Raw genomic sequence first — 23,642 nt, 5'->3', positions numbered from 1 at the left:
GATGTTAACTTACAAACAGTAGAGATAGAAATTGAAATTACATATTTGACTTGCCCCTTTCTGATTTTGATTCTTGGTGAAGATGTGTTTCTAGTTACAGATATGCTGCGTATAGAGTTATTTAAGGGCTCTCAGTTTTCTGAGTTTGTAAGTACAGACATCTTTCTCTTCATTTAATGTTAAAGAATCTTATTAACATTTTGGAAGCAAATTGAGTATTAGCCTTTAAAAAAAAGATAGGATTGAATTTGTAAAGCAACATTAAGACTTAAAAAGAAGTTGTAATACAAACAATTTCCAGACTTAGTGGAGAAATATTTTATTGTTCATGTCTGATATAAAGCAAAATTAAAGATGGAATGTAGCTACCCATCATCCTTTTGGTAAAGTAATACCACAAATGGTTATAAAGGTAACTTTTCAGTTTTAGGGTTCATAGTGTGCTAACCCTATTCAGAAAGTGCTAACACCCTCTCCCTTCTCATTTTTATTTAGCCAATTAGGCCAATTATATTCCAGGGCTATGTGCTAATTCATAAATCTAGAGCTCATTTCTGTTGAGGTTTTTTTTTTTTTTTTATTACTCCTTTAAGATAGAAGCTTTAGTTTTGTAATTCCCAAGCAAAAAGGGTTTTATTTTGAAAACTGAGATTCTGTTGCTGAAATGCTTTAACTGTAGTATAAGCTATTATCTCTGCAGTTGTATTTCCTGTGTTTCAGATTATATAACTGTGTGGCTCACATGAGGGGTTCTTGTGTAAGTGCAGCCAAACTGTCATGAATTTCCATTAGATTTAAAAGTGCAAGAGAAGAAAGCAATCTAGCTTTTTGGTAGAAACAAAATCAAATTTTTACAATTTAATTATTAGCTCCGCAAAGCTGTCATGGACCATGTTTCAGATTCATTTCTGGAAACCAACGTTCCACTTTTAGTATTGATTGAGGCTGCAAAGAATGGAAATGAGAAAGAAGTTAAAGAATATGCCCAAGTTTTCCGTGAACATGCCAACAAATTAATTGAGGTAAGTGTGTTAGCCGTTTTATTAACTATGGGTAACTTGGTGGTATGTGGTGATTTTTAACCATATTATTGAATCAGCTGAAGAATTTAGGGACTCATGTTATTTACAATATGTGTAAGACAAAAGTCCTTTGCATAATTACTTAAACATCTATCCAAAACTACCATTTTGGTAAGTTTACGTTAATTATGTGCCTGATTAAATAAAAAATAGTCCCTATTCCTGGAATCTTAACATCTCCACTTAGTGTTAATGCAGATACAGATAGATCATGACATGCTTAATCTCAGAAGACACTGGAGAAAATAGTGGCTAGAAGCTGGAATTTAGAAGTCATACTGCCTGGGCTTGCATCTTGGCAAGTTACTGAATCCCTATGAATTCTGTTTCTTATCCATAAAATGAGAATATACTAATGATGCCTATCTAAGTATTATTTTGAGATTTAAGAGATGATGTGTGTCAAGTGCTTAACCCTTTGCCTGAGAACAGCCTCGGCTCCATCACCCTTTTTGGAAACTACAGAAATTGGGAACTCCCTGACCTTGAAGTGGTTAACACTTTACACGTCACTGCCAACGGCACAGGTTCAATCCCTGGTTGGGGAACTAAGGCCCCACAAGCCTTGTGACGCAGCCACCACCTCCTGGCCCTAAAGAAAGAAGCAGCCCTAACATGCTACTAATTAGATATGTTTGAATAGTAGAAATCTGTATGTTAGTGTTGCTTTGTTAAGGTGATAAGAAGAAAGAGTAAGTTGCTGTTTAATTTCCAGATAAGTTAGGCTTGCTCCTCCTACCTTTTGATTACTGAAATTATATTACTGTTTAATTGATTCATTATTACTATATTTCAAAAATTTGACACATAGTAAGTATAGGGCAAGTTATTTAATTTTGTAACCCGAATGTAAAACACCTAATATTTGGAGGAGATATTCTCCATTTGGTAAGTTGGTCATTATGTAACAACAGAAAATGAGCCTTCTATGTAAAATGTGTTTCTTGTACACTTGGATATATAGTGACATTAGGCCAGGTTAATACTGTAAAATAGTCTAAGGAAAGTATCAGTTATCACATTAAACATGTTACTAATTTTACATTGAGTTTTCTTTGAACATTGATCGTTATCCTTAACTGAATTAATTATGTACAAAATATGTAGGTCAGTCTTCTATTCAAGTTAATGATTCTGGCATTTGGTCCGAAGGCTTGCAGTTTGTGGCTCCATTAAGCATAATCTTTTCACAATAGTTGTATGACTGCATAAGATATAATGTCCAAATATACAAAGATTGTCTTCAGGAAGCCAGCCTCCTGTAAGTAGGCTGCATCTCAGAAAGTGTGCCTGTGAGATAGGAAGCAAGGACACTGCCAGCTCATAGCCTGGGGTAACAGGCAGCTGTAGTGGCATGGCAAAGGGCATCTGAAAGGGTGTGGCAGGCTGAACCTTCAGGGTCTGTTCTTCAGCTGGAGGAAGGTCACTTTTTAAGGACTTGCTGTACAGTCCTCAGCCTCTCCATCCAGCAGAACTGACACTTGCTGAACATCTACTCTGTACCATGTATGGATGCAATGTATGCAAATAGTGTACATTCCTCAGGTAAGGAAACTAAGACTTAGGGAAGTTAAGTAACTTATATCCCTCTTAGAATGAAGGCTGTGCCACTCGGGCTCACTGGTGTAGTGGACAGCCTCAGGCCCAGGAAGAAGCACTAGGTGGACCTGGTGGCTTTGGAGAGCTTACTCTAGGAACTTTGTCCGTGCTCAAGCTTTTTATTTCATTCTGAACTAACCAGGCGCCCAATAGTGTTCAGAGTTCGATATTCCCTGTCACAGCTCACTGCTGACTTTTTTCTCATCTCTCTCCCCTCTCAGTGACCTCCACCCCCATCATCCCCCACACATAATAATATATGTATATTAAATAACACATAGCTTTTCATTGCTTGAGGCATAACCAAAGGCCTTGTAGTACCATTCTGCAAACATTTAAATTACTTTATAGTAATAGAGGTACTAAGATAAATAATTGCATGTGTGCATAAAAACAAAATGAATTTTTAAAGTGTTTGTTATGGAAGCCTCATATTCCTGATTCAAAGAGTAACTTGATTCTTCAATGACAGGCCTTCTCCTCCCCACACTAGTACTTTTGTATTATAAGAAAACACTCAATTAGTGAGAGACTTGTTTTAAGCAAAGGTAAAATACTCCATTGTGATTATTTTGTTAATCTCCTGCCATCTTCCTTTCTTTTTATTAATTTCCCATCTTGAGTGAAATAAATGTCTGCAGGCCAGCTTTGGTTTTAGGGCCCTTTGCCGTTTTTTCCTGAGGGTTTGGAGGAAGTGAGAGTGCTAAGAGAGTTGGGAAGGGCAGGTGTTGATAGGCCTCTGGCAGGAAAGGAAGAGCTCAGATTCTGCAGCCACTGAGAATTCTGCCAGATACTTTTGTTCTAAAATAATACAGTTCTGCCACTAACCACTTAGGATAGACTCCACAGGTAAAGGGCATAAAGAAAGCCCAGTAAGATTGTGCTCATTGTAGATGCCAACTGCAAATTAGGGGGTCCCTATCTCACCTGTACTTCAGACCCAACTGTGTATAAATTCTAGGGTTCCCATGACCAACTCACTCTCTGTTCACAAGATTGCCCTCATTACAAATGCCAGCTGCAAGTTTGGGGGTCCCCAGTCCACCCAATCTTCGGGTCAGCCAGCTACAAATTTGGAGGATTCCTTTGGCCCACTTCAGGTTCAGTAATTTGATAGAACAGCTCATAAAACCCAGGAGAATGTTGTCCTTATGACTCCCATTTTAATGTAAAGGATGCAAATCAGGACCATCCAAATGGAGAGACACAGAGGGTGAAGTATGGGAAGGTCTCAGAGACAGAGTTTCCTGTTTTCTCCCAATGAATCACCCTCCTGGCACATCGATGGTTCACCCGGGAAGCTCCACTGAGTTTCAGTGTCCAAAGATTTTATTGAAATTTCATTATGTAGGTGTGATTGATAGAATCCCTTCCTCCCCTAGACCTAGGTTTTTCCAGAAAGCCTCAGTCCTCTATAATCACATGGTTGGCATTGGCCTCCTCTTCCTGAGTTGTCTCATTAGTCTAACATATGTAGTGGCTCACCTCGAGTTACCTCATTAGCATAAGTGATGGGTAGCAAAGCAGTCCTAAAATCTCCTGAGAATTCAGACTTAATCCAATGCAAAGACCAGACCTTTCTTGAAGGTACCACCTCCCCCACCTTGAAGGTACATGGAGTATATGGTTTTCAGTTAGCTTGCTACCCAGCCATAAACACCACACAGAATAAGTGAGACAGGGCAGATTTGTGTGCCGCAGCTTTGTTGATCCTATTTGTGGCCAATTACGCAGTGATTTACCACTTGTCTTATCTGGTGTTCCTTGCATTGTTTCACTTTTTGCTGGAGGTTTGCCCTTATGGAGCCTAGTTTTCTGGTTGAGACCATCTCTTCTCTGTAAAGTAAGAGGTCCTTTCTCATAGAAGTATTGATTGTCCCTCTGGTGTGTAAATCCCGTTCTGTTTAATACCCATGCATTGGCACTTACCCTTTCTTAGACTCCTTCAGCAGTGGGAGACTCCCTTTTTCCAGAGGCATCACATTCCACTGGTGGATTCTCTGGTTGTAGGAATAGGGGGGCCACAGTCGTCTTCTCTGGACCTACCCCTGTCCATCTTTCTGTTGCTGTGCACAAGTGAATTGAGAGGAGCTATAAGTGTAAAATATACACCTGATTTCAAAGATATGATATGGAAAAAGAATGTACTTAACAGATATCATTCAGTTCGGTTCAGTCGCTCAGTCATGTCCAACTCTTTGCAATCCCATGAACCGCAGCACGCCAGGCCTCCCTGTCTGTCCATCACCAACTCCCGGAGTCCACCCAAACCCATGTCCATCAAGTCGGTGATGCCATCCAACTATCTCATCCTCTGTCATCCCCTTCTCCTCCTGCCCTCAGTCTTTCCCAGCATCAGGATCTTTTCCAATGAGTCAGCTCTTTGCATCAGGTGGCCAAAGTACTGGAGTTTCAGCTTCAACATCAGTCCTTCCAATGAACACCCAGGACTGATCTCCTTTAGGATGGACTGGTTGGATCTCCTTTCAGTCCAAGGGATTCTCAAGAGTCTTCTCCAACACAAAGTTCAAAAGTATCAATTCTTTGGCTCTCAGCTTTCTTTATAGTCCAACTCACATCCATACATGACCACTGGAAAAAACATAGCCTTGACTAGATGGACCTTTATTGGCAAAGTAATGTCTCTGCTTTTAAATGCTGTTTAGGTTGGTGATATGGAGAAGGCAATGGCATCCGACTCCAGTACTCTTGCCTGGAAAATCCCATGGACGGAGGAGCCTGGTAGGCTGCAGTCCATCGGGTCGCTATGAGTTGGACACGACTGAGTGACTTCACTTTCACTTTCCACTTTCACACATTGGAGGAGGAAATGGCAACCCACTCCAGTGTTCTTGCCTTGAGATTCCCAGGGACGGGGGAGTCTGGTGGGCTGCCGTCTGTGGGGTCGCACAGGGTCGGACACGACTGAAGTGACATAGCAACAGCAGGTTGGTCATAACTTTCCTTCCAAGGAATAAGTATCTTTTAATTTCATGGCATTAACTTTTTAATTGATTACATGTTTAAATGTATTATCTTGAGTTTAAATATTGTTTTTTCTAACCTCACCTCTTAATGTGGCTCACATTGTATTTCTGTTGGACGGCACTAGTCTAGATGATTTCCTCAGACCTTTGAGAGGCTCTCTTCATTTTGCCTCTTGTCTGAATGCTCTCTACTAAAGTGCCAGCCCTTGTCAAACACTTGTTCCATGGGTGGGTGGATGGACGAAGTCAGACTGCCAAAGCTGCCATTGAGCAGTGACCTCACAGCCAGCCAGCTCCAGGGTTTTGTCTTCAGAGGTGCTGCTGCTCAGGTCCATCTTCTCAGTTCTGGTCTTTGTGGGGGCAGTTGGGTTTTTTTTTTTGACTCTCTCTGTTTTGACACTCATCCAGAATAAATTTCTTAGATTGAGTCTAGTGTTCTATCTGTCAAGACTGTTGCTGGGTTTACTGTTAATATTATTGACAACACCTTCCAAACTTGTCATTTCTTTCTTTTTTAAAAAATAAGCATATCTTTTCTCCTTTTATCCAATCTGATGTTCATAAAATATTGTCTGAGACAAGGCATAGGATAGAACCTTTCAGATTGCCACTAGAAATCATTGTGTTGATCGTACAATTCTTTGTATATAGTTTACCACTCAATCAGTTACAAATTCCTTAATTTTTGTCCCCCCAATAAAATAATGTAAAAAGGTTATGCCTTAATTTGGGATGTCATGTAAAGTTGCTTTGAATGTATTCATGGTTTCTGAGTAGTATTAGGGATAGGATTCACTGAGAAATGGGAACCTTTTATGGTATCTTCTCTGTACACCACGTTTTGAAAATATGAGATTAGTTTGAAGAATAAAATCCATCTACTGACTCTTGAGATTTTAGGAGCAGAAGTGAATTTCTCCAGCCCCTCTGTGTGGGCATAGTGTTTGGAAGGTTGTATGGTGCCTGCTGCCTACCAGATCCTTATTAAATGACTTTATGATTTTACTGGAAAAAGCAAATAACACTGTTTGATGTGTGACTGCTCTTATTTTCTCAGGGTCTGACTAAGACCCTGATGCCGCACTATAGTTGTCAGCGGGATCTGTTAGCTCCACACATTGTATTGAGTTCCTTTTCTTAGGTGAAGGGTACATAAAGGTTGTGTGTCTCAAGGCCAGTGAGTAGGGGAGCAGGAGCTAAGGGTCCGTATTGATGAGCTGGTGACCCTTCTCACCACCATTTTCTTCTGTTCTGGAACATAGAGCCTGAGGACTTGTCTTTCATCCGTTTATAAAAGGGCATGGCTATGCTTCATAATAACAGTAACACCTTTCCTGCCTGATTTTCTCCCATATCAAGTTAATTATTTCTTTATGTTGCTTGTCAGTTTAGTGTATTGAGGTGAAAAATTTGTTTTCTGTCAGAAATATTAACCTTTTTGTCATTAGTGCAACATCCATATGTCCTTTTTAATTGCCTCGTTCTTTGCCTACCTCCTTTGCTGTGAGCAGCTTAATAACTAAAGAGGAATCAGTTTTCCCTTTTTAATTTTGCTGTCTTCTGGGTCCTTTTTCAGTTTCATGAATTGAGAGTGAAATAGGAAAAAGACAATTCATGAAATCTTGCCTATAAAAACTATCATTTAGTATCCCTTTCCCCTCAGCCCCAGACATTGTATTAAAACAGGCCTCTTATTATAATGAACTTGCTACAATAAGATGGTGTTTCATTCACTGTCTTGTGAATTAAGAACCAAAAAATAAATACATTTGGTACAATTTTGAGCTGGATTATCATTACTTGCTATGCCACTCCCCCAGTACCCCCACCCCCCCCCCCCACCCCCAGTCCAAGTATTTCCCATTTTCTGGGACTTCATAGGGTATGATTTTATTGGCTTGAAATGTGTATTTTAACTGCAAATTGAGTGATCTGCATTGTAACTTTTATTCTGTGGTGTGCAGACAAGTGACCTTGAAGAAGCCTCTGTAAGGAGCATTTGAATTAAACAATGACCTTATACAATTTACCTGTGACATCTTGGATATTTTCTCAGTATCTCTGTACAATACTGTAGGCTGAAATTCTTGCAAATGGCAAATCAAATGAAGCTTCAATTTTCTAGTACTGTAGGATGTTTGCATGAAAGCAGTGAAGTATTCTTGGGGGAGAATGCTGACCTTGAAATTAGGAAAAACTTCCTAAGCATATTAAGCTTGATTTTCTCACATTTTCAAGGATGTGCAATTTCAGATAAATGGGGTGTGTAAGACGAAAGTGTCTTGCATGTACTATTTTAACACCTTAATCCCAAACAAGCTTTTTTGGCTGAACTTAACCACCTACTCAAATTTTGGGATGGTCAGGTGAAGGCGATGGATGCATTTTGTTCTTAAGAAGCATTGAGAATCTCTTCTCTTGGAGCGTTGGTAGGAACGATTAAGGAAGCGCTCTGCTTCAGAAAAGAGTGTAATCCTGTTGCCTCACCAGTAGAGTTGGTGGACTACTGTTTAGACAGGTACCATTCCTAGCTATATACTGACTGATTATTCAGATTAGACAGAAATAGGGAACTTTTTCAAGTGGTCCATATAGTAACACGTAAATGGAAATGATGACAGTTATACCACTCATCTGAGTGGTTATCTATACATGAAAAGCTTTTTAAAAATACCAAGTAAAAAAACTGTCTAAAATAGTTTATGATGTTTTAGTAAATTCACAGTTTCTAATCCTGTTACCGGAGATCCTTACATTTATATCCTGCCTCTTCTTAAAATTTGATTTGGTATGGCTCATTTTGAACACAAATGTAAGAGAAAGGTAGATGTTGAAAATCAGGATGCAGATGAGAAGTAATACACTTCTCAGGTAACTATAATTGCCATGCTTGTGTTTTGTTGTGGCATTGCACTTCCTGGTAGCATGGAGGAAAGGAAGAAACACAATTGGTTGTGTAGTTGTTGTCTTTAGAATGGAGGAAGTATACCCACTTTTTCACGGGAAATAAGCCTATTGTGAGTAAAAAATATCCTAATGTGGGACTTTGACATAAGGAACAGGGAATGAGTTAATAGATAGGGCCCTCAATATTTTAGTAATAAATGTAGTGGCAGGTGCCATGCATTTTTTTTTTCCTCCTTGTAAATTCCTTCTAAAAAGGCAAGGTCATAACATTCAGTTTACACCAAGTTGAGTCCAAACATGTGTTATTTGGTGAGGGGCTAAACCAGCGCTTGTCCTTCAGCCTCCCTGTGAAAATATTAGGGGAACGAAGGGGCTGTGAGTCCAGTGCTTTCTTCCTGATCACCCCAGTGTAGCTTTCTTTCGTTTTTAAAATAATGTTCAACGCTTCTGTTTCTTTGTGTTTTAAATGAGTCCTGTAAATAGCATAAGTTTAGTTGTTACTCAGGTTAGCAGGGGTTTTCTTGTTGTTGTTGTTTATTACGGAGTTTTGTTCACTGAAGTGTGGCATGACATGTGGATTCATTCTTACCACTGCATTTTTCTTCTCTCTTTCTTTTTAACTCACTGCTTTCATCCCTCCTCTATTTCTGACTCTATTTTTCTCTTTTGGATTGGTTTGAGTCCTCCCACTTCTTCCTATTTTTTTTACCTCCTCTTCTTGTTTGGAAATCATACACTGTTTTACTAGTAGCAACTCTAGATGTTTTAAGCATGTATGTTTAACTCAGAGGTTGAGGTTAGTCAGTATCTTTTTCTCCTTCTGAAACAGTATGAGAATCTTAGAATGCTTTAACTTTAGTTATTCTCTAACTTAAACATTCTTGTACAGTATTTCATTTCTCTAAATTTTTAGCCCCATGAGTTAGACACTGTTGGTGTTTTTTAATAACTTATTTAAAATTTGCATAAATTTTAACTCGATATCATATTTTCACTGCTTCTCATTTCTTCTTGGACATTAAACCTTGTGGGATTGTTTCTTTTTCCCTGAAGCATCTTTGTATGAAACGTCTTTAGTTGAGGCAGGAAAGATCTGTCTGGAATAAGTGCTCTGAGATTGTTTTTGGTTTTGTTCTGTCTTAATTTTTTATTTTGTCTTAATTCTTGAAAAAATACAGTAGCTTATTGGCTGTATAATCCTAGGACGATTTCCACCCCACTACTCTCTTCAGGGATTTGAAGGTATTATTACCCTGTCTCTGGCTTCCATTGTTGCTGTTGAGAAAGCAACAGGCAGTCTCACTGAGCTTTCTTTGTAGATAATTTGTTTTTACTTTTTGGCTGTTTTTAAAATCTTGCCTTTGTTCTAAAGCTTTACTTCAGTGTGTCAGAGTGTAGATTTCTTTTTATTTACTCTGCTTAAAATGTCTTCCCAAATCTGAAAATTTTTTCATTGTCACCTGCCTCTCTGAGTATGGCCTCTTCCCCTTTCTCCCTGTATCCCCTCCTGAAATCCTCACAGTAGTAGACAGTCCCAATTTATCTTGCATGTTTCTTAATTTATGGATTCCGTGTCATGAAAATGTTTTGGTTTTCCTGAATAATTTCATCAGTTTGACTTTCCAGATTAATAATTCTCTTTTCAGCAGTGTCTTGTCAGTATTATTTTAAATTTCTAGAAATGGTAGTCATTATTACTTTCCTCTTGATATTCTATTTTGATCCTTCTCAAGTCTGCCTAGTTATTTTTGAGTGTGTTTTTCCTTTTCTATATTTTATATACTTTGTTGTTTCTGTTAATGTAAAAAAAACATTTTTTAATACTCCACTTTTGATTGTTTGATTATTTGTAGTCATGGATCCGATTACACAGTTCTTTTGCTTACTTTTGCCCAAGATCCCTATTTCCTTGTATGAAAGTGAAAGTAAAAATTGTTCAGTGTTCAGTCGTGTCTGACTCTTTCCCACCCCGTGAACTATAGTCTGTGGAATTCTCCAGACCAGAAGACTGGAGTGGGTAGCCATTTCCTTCTCCAGGGGATCTTCCTAACCCAGGGATTGAACCCAGGTCTCCCTCATTGCAGATGGATTCTTTACCAGCTGAGTTTGGTGGGTTCACATTTCTGGTATTTCACATGTGGGAGTTCTTTGAGGCCTGGGTTTAGATTACCTTCCATCACTGAAAATTTCCATTTATATTTACTTCTGCCAGTTGCTTATAGATACTAATACATGATTGAGGTATAATTTATAGACCATAAAATTCACCCATTTTAAGTACACAATTCAGTTGTTTGTACTAAATTTACGTTAACTGTGCAGTCATCATCATAGTCCAGTTCGGAGCTTTCCTATCATCCCTGTGTGCTTCACTTTGGGGTAAGCTATCTTATTCCTCCTGATAAAACCGTCAAAAGGCCCTTCCCTGGAAATTGGAAAGTTAGAAGCTTAACCTCTGCTCCATCATCATTTCTTCTGTGGGTTTGGAAATGATTGTTAAAAAATTTCTCGAGTGGTTCTGATATTTATATGATGTGCAATTGGGACTTCTCTCTTCCTATATGACAAGTTTAGAAAAGTTGATTTTATTATTATTTTGGATTTTTTTGAGAGTACAGATAGCTTAACCATTTTTAAAGAAGAAATCTCAGGTGATAGCTTGACCTAAAACCATGTAGCAAGTGATGTAGGTTTTGAGCTTCAACTTTATGGCCTGCTACTCAGGTTGTGGGGTCATTACTTAGACTTAACAGCTTCCTATTTCACAGTTCTTCTCACTTGTTTCACCTCCACAACAGGTATAGACTACTATGAGAATAGGTCATTAATTTATTACTAAGAACAAAAAGAAAGCTCTTTTTTCTTCCTGTAAAGGTTCCAGGTTAAGGGGCAGTGGGAAGCAACTTGTGTTTGACTTAAATTTTAAATTTATTTAAAGTCATTAACACATGTATAACAGGAAAATTTGTCATAATGATATAGTTTTTCTGCCTTATAACTTTGCTTAATAACTTTTATTTAAATAAAGAAGTTCTGTAGCTTTTCTCAGTGTCTGAAAAGTTGTCTTTTCTGTCATGTACAGATGTCATATTTGTTGATTTTATACAGCTTGGCTGTGACAATTTTTTTCCACACAGCACAAATTATTACTAAAACCAGCAAAAGCCCAGGGCTGTTTTTTTGGGTAGTTGAAAGTTTTCTGAAATGTGCTTGTCTAGAAGGTCCACACTTAAATGGAATAGGCAGAGGTAGTGCAGAAGTGGCGTCACAATTTCAAAGGTGGGAGTCATAGTTTCAACCTTAGCCTACCTCTTAGATTAGTGGGAATCACGGACATTTAAATTATTAATACATGAAGTTACCGTGGTTGCAAAGGTAAGACAATTTATTCCTAGAGCAAATTAAAGACTCCAAGTCACTCTCCAAAGTCTCAGCTCTGTTAGGTTCTCTATGGAAGTCAGCTGCTTTGAGTGTTTTTAATTCAGACTTTAGAAACTTCTTCAGTCTAGTTAGCTGCTATCCAAATTTCTAGAGCCCCACAGAGATTATTTAGGAAGCCCCTTCCCTCATACCCAGCTTCCATGGCAGTCAAGCCTGGCGCTATTATATGAATTTAGCTTCTAAGAGAGCTGTGGTTGAGATGTTGCATTTGCACATTTGTCATTGTTAGAAGTGAGTAGCCCTGTCCCCGGAGGGTGAATTGAAGCTCATTCATCTGGAGAAGACTGTCAGTGACAGGCGCCCGTTTCCTCCTCCCAGGGCAGGCGGGATGGCCTCCTGAAACAGGCAGTGTACTCTTGTAGAAGATTACTGCTTCAACAGTACATCAGAAACACTTTAATGTTTTAAAATAAAGAATCAGTCTTCCATAACTTTTGTTAGGATTTGTGTTGGAAAACAGGAATGATGGTATAGAGAATTAAGCCATTTCAGCTTTAGATAATACTTATTGTACTCCTTTGTTTCTTAACTTAAATATTTTTCTGAGTTTTACAGATTCATAAAATTGGGAGAATATAGAATTGTGTGGTGGCTAGAGAGCTGAAGGCAGAAACAGTGACAGACCTTCCTGAATCTAACATTTGACTGGCCTCCTAAAATGGTGGGCATGGGGCGGGACCAGGGGTCTTTGTTAGTCCCAAATTACTAATTCAGTCATCAGCCTCCAATTTTATATTTGGTTTCAAAATGCCAATTCTTAAGGCAGTGAAGCAATAGAAGCTATGGTTTTGTAAACACTTCTAATTAAAGCTTTCTCCTTCGGTAGAGCACCATAAAAAGGAATAACATTTGTAAAAGTTTTATGTCATATTTTGCAGCACTTTAAAGCAAACAAATAGAAATCAACAATCAGTTCTATAGGTTGTCATCATGAATAGAAGTGCCTCTTTGCTCAGGTCCAGTTGACACTGGAAAGTGGAATTGTAACCTTCAGGGAGTGTAAATGTTACTTTATGTGATCTTGAAGGCCCCTACACATTAAAATCAGACTTAATTTTCTTTTTCCATAATTTTTGTGTTTAAATTGCATGTTCTTTTGTTTCTCCTTATGATTAAGCATTGCAGGATTCTAGTTATGATAGTTAGCAGTCTTACAGAAAGCTGATAATCCCTAACTGTAACACTGCAAACAACAGTAATGGTATATAATTTTTCTTATGCCTCTGTGTGCTTAACTTGGGTGGAGCAGTGAAAATCAAAGGTTATTGCCATTGCCCTTGTTTACTCTGGCATTTTAAGTTCTCAGAGTGTGCCTCTGATACTCAACTGCCTATGCGTCTATCATTCATAACTCAGTTTGCAACTGGGGAGAAGATATCTCTTAGCACCATGTATTCAGTTGGTCCTTGGTATTGCCAGCAGAATTGGCAAGCCTATTTATTTAGAAACATGGATAAGTGATCACGGCCCTAGCAGCCACTACAGAGCACAATTCAGCACAGCCAGAGCTTCAGCAGAGGAAATACGACACAACTTGGGAAGATGGTTTCTGGCCACATGAGTCGTGTGTCATTGAGGCAGTTGGATGGGAAGGTAAAGATTTTAGTTCAAATGAAGTAGTATCATTCAGGAAAGAGTCCAGCTGTCAATGCTTTTAAGAAACCAGTTGAAGGACAGTTTTGCTCTTAACTATGGGATATCATCTATGTTTCTTTTTCCATTTCTTATGAGGATGACCTTAAGTCCATCTCAATGTATGAATGCTGTTCTTTTTTATTTGAAAAATAGCCTCACATTCAAATAAAACTTATCTTGACTTTAAGTATCCATTTACCTGTCAAATGAGAACAGCAACTTAGAATTTCGATTCCCTTCCTTCAGGAATAGCTGCAAAATACATTTTTATTGTAGTTGAGGGTACCAGTGATTCTTTGGTGCCTCGGTTCCTTAGCTTTCCTCACATCACTGCTCACACCAGCAGACCCTTGTTCTGAGGTTACTGTATAGGGAGGTTAGAACCCATGTAAAACTGGTGAGTTACAAGCCCTAGGATCTCTCAGGGTTTTGCCACCAACTTACAGTTTGACGTGTGTTAGGAGTCTGTTTAATTTCCTTAGCACAGAGCTAAAAAATTTGTCCTCATAAACAGGTAATCAGTCTGTGAGAAATAAAACACCTTTGGTGCTTTTTTCATTTGTTCTCTAAAGGTCAGGGATGGGGTAGATGTACATTTGTTTTCCTTTCCAGTCAAAAGAGAAAAATCTTCAAAGATCTTTTTTATCTTTTCTTCTAGGTTGCCAACTTGGCCTGTTCCATCTCAAACAATGAAGAAGGTGTAAAGCTTGTTCGAATGTCTGCAAGCCAGCTAGAAGCCCTCTGTCCTCAGGTAACGTACAACCAGCAGTGTTTAAGCTATCACCAAATTGGATTTGGGTTATTAAAGTGGAAATGAATTTTATTTTATGTTTCATTTTTAGGATCTTAGATAGAAGCCTTGAGGACAAAATACTGATCACAGTCCATGTAGAGAAATGTATGTTTAACTTCCAGTGATATTTCCTTAAGGCGTCATGTGTTACTGTCTCCCTTCATTTAAAATGTATAGCCTTTTTCACTGCTGGCAAACGGAGGGCAGGCAGTGGCCATTCCTAAGGGCCTTTCTAAGGGACGGCCACCTGCAACATGTGGTAGTCCTGGCATCAGGATTGTTACCCCATGAGCCTGAAAAGATAACTGCTACCCACCCACACTCCCATCTTTATGCCCAGTGTTTGGATCTTGTTAGAGGGTGTGAGATTCAAGAACTGGAAGCCTTAATCTGCTGTGTTCTGAAGTACCCTTATGATACAGATACTAATAACGTATTTCAGCCAACTACTGGTAAAACTTGAGAACTTTTCTCCATTTCTAATGGCATATTGTAAGGCTGGTGATGAGGCTAGGTTAAGCATCTGGGGCTTTGGAAGGACTCTGAAGCACGCAGAAGAATGCTTGTTTTGTTAAATATTAGATGAGCTGCTCCCTCCCGTGAGGTGTGCTGATCCTGTTTGTGTGGCTTGATACTCCATGCCTCTCACAGGGGTTTCTGAGTAGTGTAGGTGCTGTTTTGGTGGAAGAGGTTGCCTCTCCAGTTTCTCAGGCAGAGAATGGTCATGGGCATACTCTGAAGATTTACATTAAACCTCTTTCTAAATGTCCTGCCAGATGACATTGACCACAAATAAAGAGGAATAAACCAAGGGAACTAGAGTATAAGAGATCACAGCAATGAAGTTTGTGTGTTATGCTTGCCACCAGCTTTAAGATACGCCGTAATCATTACTTTGGCTCTTTCCTATGCATGATTCCTGACCAAAATAAGTAAAGACTGGTGATTAATCTGGGATTCTGACTGGTATGCAGGTTAATTAGGGCATTTGTTCTCATTCTCAACCATGTGGGTTAGTTTGCAAATGAAAGTTGCTTCCTCTGGGTGTTAGTGTGTTGGGTCAGCTGTGGATCCACATGATCTGATCAACGTTTCCTCAGCTTTAATCTAGTCATTAAGTCTGTTTGGCCAGTCAGTAGCTGTACAGATAATAAGCATAGTGAATTTAATCACTTCCGGAAAGTTCATGGATGATCAAGTTGTATGAAATAAATTTAGAGCAGATTTTACAGACTTGGCATTCTTTTCTCAGGCTTGCCATATTACCCTATCAGTGCTTTATTTTTAATGCCTTTGGTTCTCCATTTGATTTTTAAATGCTTGAAAAGCGACAATGCTTTCACATGTCGGCTGAAACAGATGGTAACATACGCTGATCACACCTACTAAGAGTATTTATATAAATGATCTTAAAGCCTCGAAAAAGAGAGTCTAGTAGATTCTAATAAGAGTGATGGTGTACATAAGTCACGTTTGGCTGGGACTTGTTGCCCAGGCTTTAGATTGCATCAGAAAGCATCTTTTCTCCCTTTCTTTTGTAGTTTATTTCTCCTGCTACAACAGACCTCAGGACAATACCCAGATGATGCCTGATTGGGTATAGAAAGAAAAGAAAGTGAATTCACTCAGTTGTGTCCGACTCTTTGCGACCCCATGGAGTGTAGCCTACCAGGCTCCTCCGTCTGTGGAATTTTTTAGGCAAGAGTACTGGAGTACCATTAGTTGCCATTAGGTGTATGTCCACGATAAAAAGGTGTTACTTGGTGTGATTATTCTCCCAGATTCTCTCCCAGGCTCCTTCCTACCCTGGCTTGCAAACAGGGCTGGGCAGGTTCAATGACAGCAAATACAGCAGACATTGCAGGCACTATAATGACAATCTGGATAGCAGGTGCCATTTCTGAATGAGGTAACTGACTCCATTCCAGCCCATTGTCGCTGGATTCTTTCTTTATTTGTAAAGAGAAGTCTGCAATTCAGATTTTTTGTTAAGTTCCAATTTTAAAGGATTGGTAACTAAAATTCTGAAATTCTTTGAGGAGGGTAAAACAAATTTCTGAGCGCTGCATCTCACCTACCCTGGGCCTTCATACTCGAAGGACCTCTCCTTTAAGGTGGCTAATGGCTGTCCCTCTCTGCAGCCTGGTACGGGCAAGTGAGGTCAGGCATCACTGGCTTGTTTGATAAACCCTAGGCAAGCTAATCAAGTTGAAAAAACTAGTTAGTTAATTCACCAGTAGTTTAACATGGTGTTTAATATGCTGTAGCATGTAGACAGTATTAAAGTGTATGTTTCTTTGAGGCTACTGTCAGCATCCGTCCACCATATAGAATATGTGTTGGGTTTTTCCAGTCTCTCTTTATGTTTCATACACATACTGCTGCATTCAGGCAGCCCTGGCCCCTCTTTTGGGGGCTTTTCTGTGACCACACCTATAGTGTGGAGTTGGCTCCTAGACCTTATTGTTTCTGGAGGGGAGAGATGACAGATGGAACCTGTAGAGCAGTTTTCTTCCCCATCTTTCCATTCATCTAATAGATTAACTTTTGCAAATGGGAAATTCTGTTCTAAAGTACTAACTTTTTAGGAGTTAAGTGATTTTAACTCGAAATGTTTGTGGTATTAAAGCTGAGTTCAGACGAAGTAACCTGAAGGTGGATTTATTTTGTTGCTTGGGGGAGAAAAGCACCCACATTTTTTGGTGATTTACTGTTGTCATGAGTAGGGAAGAAACTAGGTCAGCACTCTCTGCATTGCCTTCTGCTTTGTGTCTGCAGTATTTCACTCTGTTTTCCAGAACAGGGACCTACCTCCATCTAAGCAGATAGCACCAGTCTCACATGCTCTTATCAGGTAAAAAAAAATCAAACTGTTTTGGAAAAGGACCTGATTCTCCATATCATCTCACTCATGGTTGTGGCTCAAGTCTTATTTCTTGGTAGCTGCTTAACAGATTTTCATTTTTCAGTTCATCCAGTGCTGGTCAAAACAAAGTGGAAAAACCCTGCCAACAGCAGGTTTCTGACAATTGAGTCTTTAAAATCAGAGAAGGGCATTTTGGAGATGATCTCACTTAATATTTTATTTTTCTTAGTTCATTATGGAAGAATGAGCATTGTACATTTAAGTTAATATAAATTTGGCAGTTTAATATTTCATATGGCTGGGTTTAATGCATGGCCTTTCTTAGAAATTTAAGCAAGGGTGAATCAAGTCTTTGAAGCTGCTGCTTTATCTACATTTTTTTGTCCTTTTTGGGGGCGGGGAGGGGTGGATTTCTCGCTAACTGAATTGAGAAAGAAGAAATGTTCTTACGTTTTTTTCTTCAGCCTCCTTAGATTTATCTTTCATATTATTGCTTTTCCCATTGTGCTGTGGGAATTCTGATCCTTTTTGTAGCTTACAGGCTTGATAAGCATTTGTTGTTGTTCAGTCCTTATCAAATAAGCATAAACTCAGATAGGCCTGGTCTGTATAGTTAATGAGAAAATATACAGCTCTTAAATGAGCAGAAGCATACCAGCCAGGGAAGCCTGTGGCATCAAGCTCTCATTCATGTGTTATTATCTCACCTTTCTACTTCTGATTTTCTCTAACATTTTTACACAGTAATTGCACAGAAGAGCTCAAAGGACATGCTTCTGACTAAAAGTTTTCTCACAGCATTTTCTGTGTCTCTTTCCTCCCTTAACCCCCTCCCATGGATGTCTGCAGGTAACAGGGCCCCAGAAACACTCTAGTCTCCTTGTATATTGATACTGGCCTGTTGTTTTGTTTTGTTGTAAAGTCTGATTTCCATACTGTAAGAGGTTTCCCTCTCTCATTTTCTTGATAAGTCTATATAATTGGTATTAGTTATTTAAATGTTTGGGGAGAATTTATCAATGAAGCTGCCTGGCCTGGAATTTTCTATATGGGAAGATTTTCAACTAAATTGTTTAAATTATTATTTAAGCAATAAGAAATTATTTCTTTAATAGGTATAATATTCAGATTATTTGTTTAAACATTTAGCTGTTTATTCTTGACTGACTTTTGGTAATTTGTATTTTATCAATTGCTACTCTGTTTTTTTTCCTTCAACTTGCTTTGGGTTTATTTTCCCCTTTTTCTAGTTTCTTAAGTTAGAAGCTTTTAAATCATTGCTTTGACACCTTCTCTTCTAATGTAACATATAACGTTGGTGTGCAGCTTCTCAGATTGCTCAGTGGTAAAGAATCTGTCTGCCAGTGCAGGAGACGCAAGGATTGGGTTCAGTCCCAGGGTGGAGAAGATCCCCTGGAGTAGGAAATGACAACCTGCTCCAGTATTCTTGCTTGGGAAATCTCGTGGACAGAGAAACCTGGCAGGAGCTACAGTCCATGGAGTCGCAGAGAATCGGACAGGACTGTGCATAGACATACATACACAATGTTGGTGTATATGTTAAATCGCATTATTGGGATGGTCAAGGAAGACCTCACTGAGAGAGTGATGTAGAAGCAAAGACCAGAAAGGAGATGATAGAACAAGCCAGGGACTGTGTCTGAGGGGAGAGCAGTCCAGGAAGAGGGAACAGCAAATATAGAGACTTTGAGGAAGAAGGGATTTGATTTAGGTCATACCTGAATGGTCTAGTGGTTTCTCCACTTTCTTCAGTTTCAGTCTAAATTTGGCAATAAGGAGTTCATGATCTGAGCCACAGTCAGCTCCTGGTCTTGTTTTTGCTGACTGTATAGAGCTTCTCTATCTTTGGCTGCAAAGAACATAATCAATCTGATTTCAGTGTTGACCATCTGGTGATGTCCATGTGTAGAGTCTTCTCTTGTGTTGTTGGAAGACGGTGTTTGCTGCACCCTTCCTCAGCGATCAGTGCAAAGAAATATAGGAAAACAATAGAATGGGAAAGACTAGAGATCTCTTCAAGAAAATTAGAGATACCAAGGGAACATTTCATGCAAAGATGGGCCCAATAAAGGATAGAAATGGTAGGGACCTAACAGAAGCAGAAAATACTAAGAAGAGTGGCAAGAATAAACAGAACTGTACTAAAAAGATCTTCAAGACCCAGATAATCACGATGGTGTGATTACTAACCTAGAGCCAGACATCCTAGAATGCGAAGTCAAGTGGGCCTTAGAAAGCATCACTATGAACAAAGCTAGTGGAGGTGATGGGATTCCAGTTGAGCTATTTCAAATCCTGAAAGATGATGCTGTGAAAGTGCTGCACTCAATATGCCAGCAAATTTGGAAAACTCAGCAGTGGCCATAGGACTGGAAAAGGTCAGTTTTCATTCCAATCCCTAAGAAAGGCAATGCCAAAGAATGCCCAGACTACCGCACAATTGCATTCATCTCACACGCTAGTAAAGTGATGCTTAAAATTCTGCAAGCCAGGCTTTAGCAATACGTGAACTTCCAGATGTTCAAACCGGTTTTAGAAAAGGCAGAGGAACCAGAGGTCAAATTGCCAACATCCGCTGGATCATCAAAAAAGCAAGAAGAGTTCCAGAAAAACATCTATTTCTGCTTTATTGACTACGTGAAAGCCTTTGACTGTGTGGATCACAACAAACTGTGGAAAATTCTTCAAGAGATGGGAATACCAGACCACCTGACCTGCCTTTTCAGAATCCTGTATGCAGGTCAGGAAGCAACAGTTAGAACTGGACATGAAACAAACAGACTGGTTCCAATTAAGAAAAGGAGTACGTCAAGGCTGTATATTGTCACCCTGCTTATTTAACTTAAATGCAGAGTACGTCATGAGAAACGCTGGGCTGGAGGAAGCACAAGCTGGAATCAAGATTGCCGGGAGAAATATCAATAACCTCAGATATGCAGATGACACCACTCTATGACAGAAAGCGAAGAACTAAAGAGCCCCTTGATGAAAGAGAAAGAGGAGAGTGAAAAAGTTGGCTTAAAGCTCAACATTCAGAAAACTAAGATCATAGCATCCAGTCCCATCACTTCATGGCAAATAGATATGGGGAAGCAGTGGAAGCAATGTCAGACTTTATTTTTTGGGGGCTCCAAAATCACTGCAGATGGTGACTGCAGGCATGAAATTAAAAGACGCTTACTCCTTGGAAGGTAAGTTATGACCAACCTAGACAGCATATTAAAAAGCAGAGACATTACTTTGTCATCAAAGGTCCGTCTGTTCAAGGCTATGGTTTTTCCATTGGTCATGTATGGATGTGAGAGTTGGACTATAAAGAAAACTGAGCGCCGAAGAATTGATGCTTTTGAACTATGGTGTTGGAGAAGACTCTTGAGAGTCCCTTGGACTGCAAGGAGATCCAACCAGTCCATCCTAAAGGAGATCAGTCCTGGGTGTTCATTGGAAGGACTGATGTTGAAGCTGAAACTCCAATACTTTGGCCACCTGATGCGAAGAGCTGACTCATTTGAAAAGACCCTGATGCTGGGAACGATTGAGGGCAGGAGGAGAAGGGGACGACGGAGGGGACGACGGAGGATAAGATGGTTGGATGGCATCACTGACTCAATGGACATGGGTTTGGGTGAACTTTGAGAGTTGGTGATGGACAGGGAGACCTGGTGCACTGCAGTTGATGGGGTCACAAAAAGTCAGACATGACTGAATGACTGAACTGAACTGAGGAAGAAGGGTGAAATATCTAACAGGAGTGTGAATGGTATAGAGCCTTTTATAGGGCCATGGTAAAGCATTTGATTTTTTTACTTTGAGTCACATGGGAAGCCATTGATGGGTTTTGAGTAGAGAATTGACATGATCTAACTTTGATTTTACCAAGGTCTCTCTGACTTCGGTGAGGAAGGATAGAGAGACACCCTAGGAAGCTATGGTAAGCAGAATAATGTTCTGTCCCCACGCCCAATATCCTAATTACTAAAACCTGTAAATATATTGCCTTGTATGGCAGAAGGGACTTGGCAGAGGTAAATAAACTAAGGATCTTAAAATGGTTAAATTAACCTAGATTATCCAGTAGGTCCCGAATATAATCACAAGGGTCCTTATATGAGGAAAGTAGCAGTGTTGGCATCAGAGAAGAAGATGTGATCATGGAAGCAGGAGTTGGAGTGAAGTGGCCACAAGCCAAGGCATGGGGGTAACCTCTAAAAACTGGGAAAGACAAGGACTGGATTCGCCTCCCCTAGAGCCTCTGGAATGAACATTCTGCTAACACTTTGAGTTTAGCTCTGTAAGACCCACTTTAGACTTCTGCTCTTCAGAGCTGTAAGATTACACGTTTGTGTTGTTTTAAGTGCAACTAGTTTTGTGATAGTATGTCACAGCAGCATAGGAGACTGGAACAGAGGCAAGAGTACAGTGGAAGTGGTCAGCACTGGTTATAGAGTCCAAATATATTTTGAAGGTGGAACTTACTGAAGGATTAGTGAAGTGAAGGGGAAGAGAAGAGTCAGGGAAAATTCCAGGTTTTGATCCTAAGTAACCAGAAGGATGGAGCTATCATTTATGATAATTTTGTGGTGCCTCTTAGACATGCAAGCAATAAAGTCAAGTTTAGGGAAGAGGTCTGGACAAAATATATAAATGTGGGATTCTTTAACACATACATGGTGCTTAAAGTCATGAGCCTTGATAAGTTCACCAGTGGAATGCATAATCCCAGAATTAAAAGGTCTGGGAAATAAAACTGGGGTTCCCTGATATTTAGAGTTTGGGGAGGTGAGCAGTATCCAGCAAAGGAGATTCAGGAAGTATTATTAACCAGAAGAGCACCAGAAGCTCACTCTATCTGGGAAGATAAGTGGGGAAAATGTTCCTAGGAAAGAGTCATTATTCATGTCAGATGGTTATAGAATGTGACCAGAAAATTGATCCTTGGATTGAGCAACATATTCACAGATTATCTTGGACAAAGATGTTTAGGTAGAATTTAGGAGATCCAGTAAAGTGGATTCAAGAGAAAAGAGATGAATATAGCAAGTTGATAGCTCTTTAAAATTAAATGTAAGGATTATGGAGACATGGGGTGGTAGCATGTAGTACATACACAGGGTTGAGAGTGACTTTTGCTTTGTATTTTTAGTTGGGAGCTTTTTTTAATGTTCAGTTGATGGAAATAATCCAGTAGAAGGGAAATACCAATAATAAAGACTAGAGCGGAGAGAATTACTTGGATATTGTCCTATAGTAGAGGAGAGGAAGTGAGATCCTGTGGATAACTGGCAAGACTGTTCTGAGATAGGAGCATAGATAGGAACATCCACAGTTAAAAAGAGGTAAGACAGAGCATGTGGCATAAAGGGAGGTAAATGGGTAGATGCAGTGATAAGATTTGCATATATTCTCTTTTGCTTGTATTCATCTTTTCATTTAAATAGGAAGCAGAGCTATAAGCTGAGAGTGATGATACTCTCAGAAATGTGACAGGTTTGAGGAGAAGATACGGAATAATTACTGTTTTAGAGTCCAGACTTGAGGAGAGGAAGATACTGATTGGACTAAGGAAATCTAGTTTTCTTGCTGTCCCCAACACTGTGAGTCCTCTTGAAGTTGAGTGATAGATATTTTAAAGTGAGATGCATTCAACATGATTGGGAGCAGGAAATCATGAGTTTTATTTTGGAAATGTTTATTTTGAAATACCTGAGACATCTGAGTAGAGCTTTTGGGTATGTAGTTAGGAAATGAGTTGGGAGCTAGAATGAATGGTCTGGGATGGAGATGTGGGAGTAGTTGGCACATGGGTGGTATGTAAAATCATGAAACTAGAAATTGCTCACAGGTGGGAGAAGTGTAGAACAGCATAGGATCAAGCCTTGGAACTCAAGCATTAGTGGAAGAAGATGACAGCAAAAGAGGCACAGAAGTAGCCAGAATGGTGGGAATGAAACAGGAAAATTATTTGACAGAATCTAATATCCAGACCTGATTAAAGACACTCTGTAAACTAGGAATAGAAGAAAATTTCCTTAGCATGATAGCATCGTACTCAGTGATGAAGCGCTTGAGTACTTCCCTTAGGATCAGAACCAGACAGGAATGTGCTGTTCAGTGTTGTACTCGAGGTCTTAGCCTTAGCATTTAAAAAGTTGCCATTGATATATGGTGGTGGTGCCTAGTTTGTGGCTCTTTGCAAATTTAATGAGCAAGGATAGTGACTCACATTAATTTAGAAGTGAGAGTAAATATTTCCCTCTAGTTGTTTCTTAATCATTTATAGGTCACTTTAGGTAGGCTGTTCGTGTCTTACC

General features: G+C 39.4%; 1 protein-coding gene across 2 annotated transcripts in view; it reads left to right on the top strand.

Moving 5' to 3' along the window:
* CTNNA1 (catenin alpha 1) overlaps window positions 1-23,642 on the top strand; it is a 171,826-nt gene that overhangs the window by 123,286 nt on the left and 24,898 nt on the right. For both annotated transcript variants that reach the window (XM_043465373.1, XM_043465374.1), the window contains exons 9-10: window positions 870-1,022; window positions 14,310-14,402. In XM_043465373.1, coding sequence (XP_043321308.1) covers window positions 870-1,022; window positions 14,310-14,402 — 246 coding nt within the window. The remainder of the gene's footprint in view (window positions 1-869; window positions 1,023-14,309; window positions 14,403-23,642) is intronic.

The sequence above is a fragment of the Cervus canadensis genome, chromosome 4, assembly GCF_019320065.1.
Source record: "Cervus canadensis isolate Bull #8, Minnesota chromosome 4, ASM1932006v1, whole genome shotgun sequence".
NCBI lineage: Eukaryota > Metazoa > Chordata > Mammalia > Artiodactyla > Cervidae > Cervus > Cervus canadensis.
Note: the sequence above shows the minus strand (reverse complement) of the source record. Positions and strands in the feature narration are given on the sequence as shown.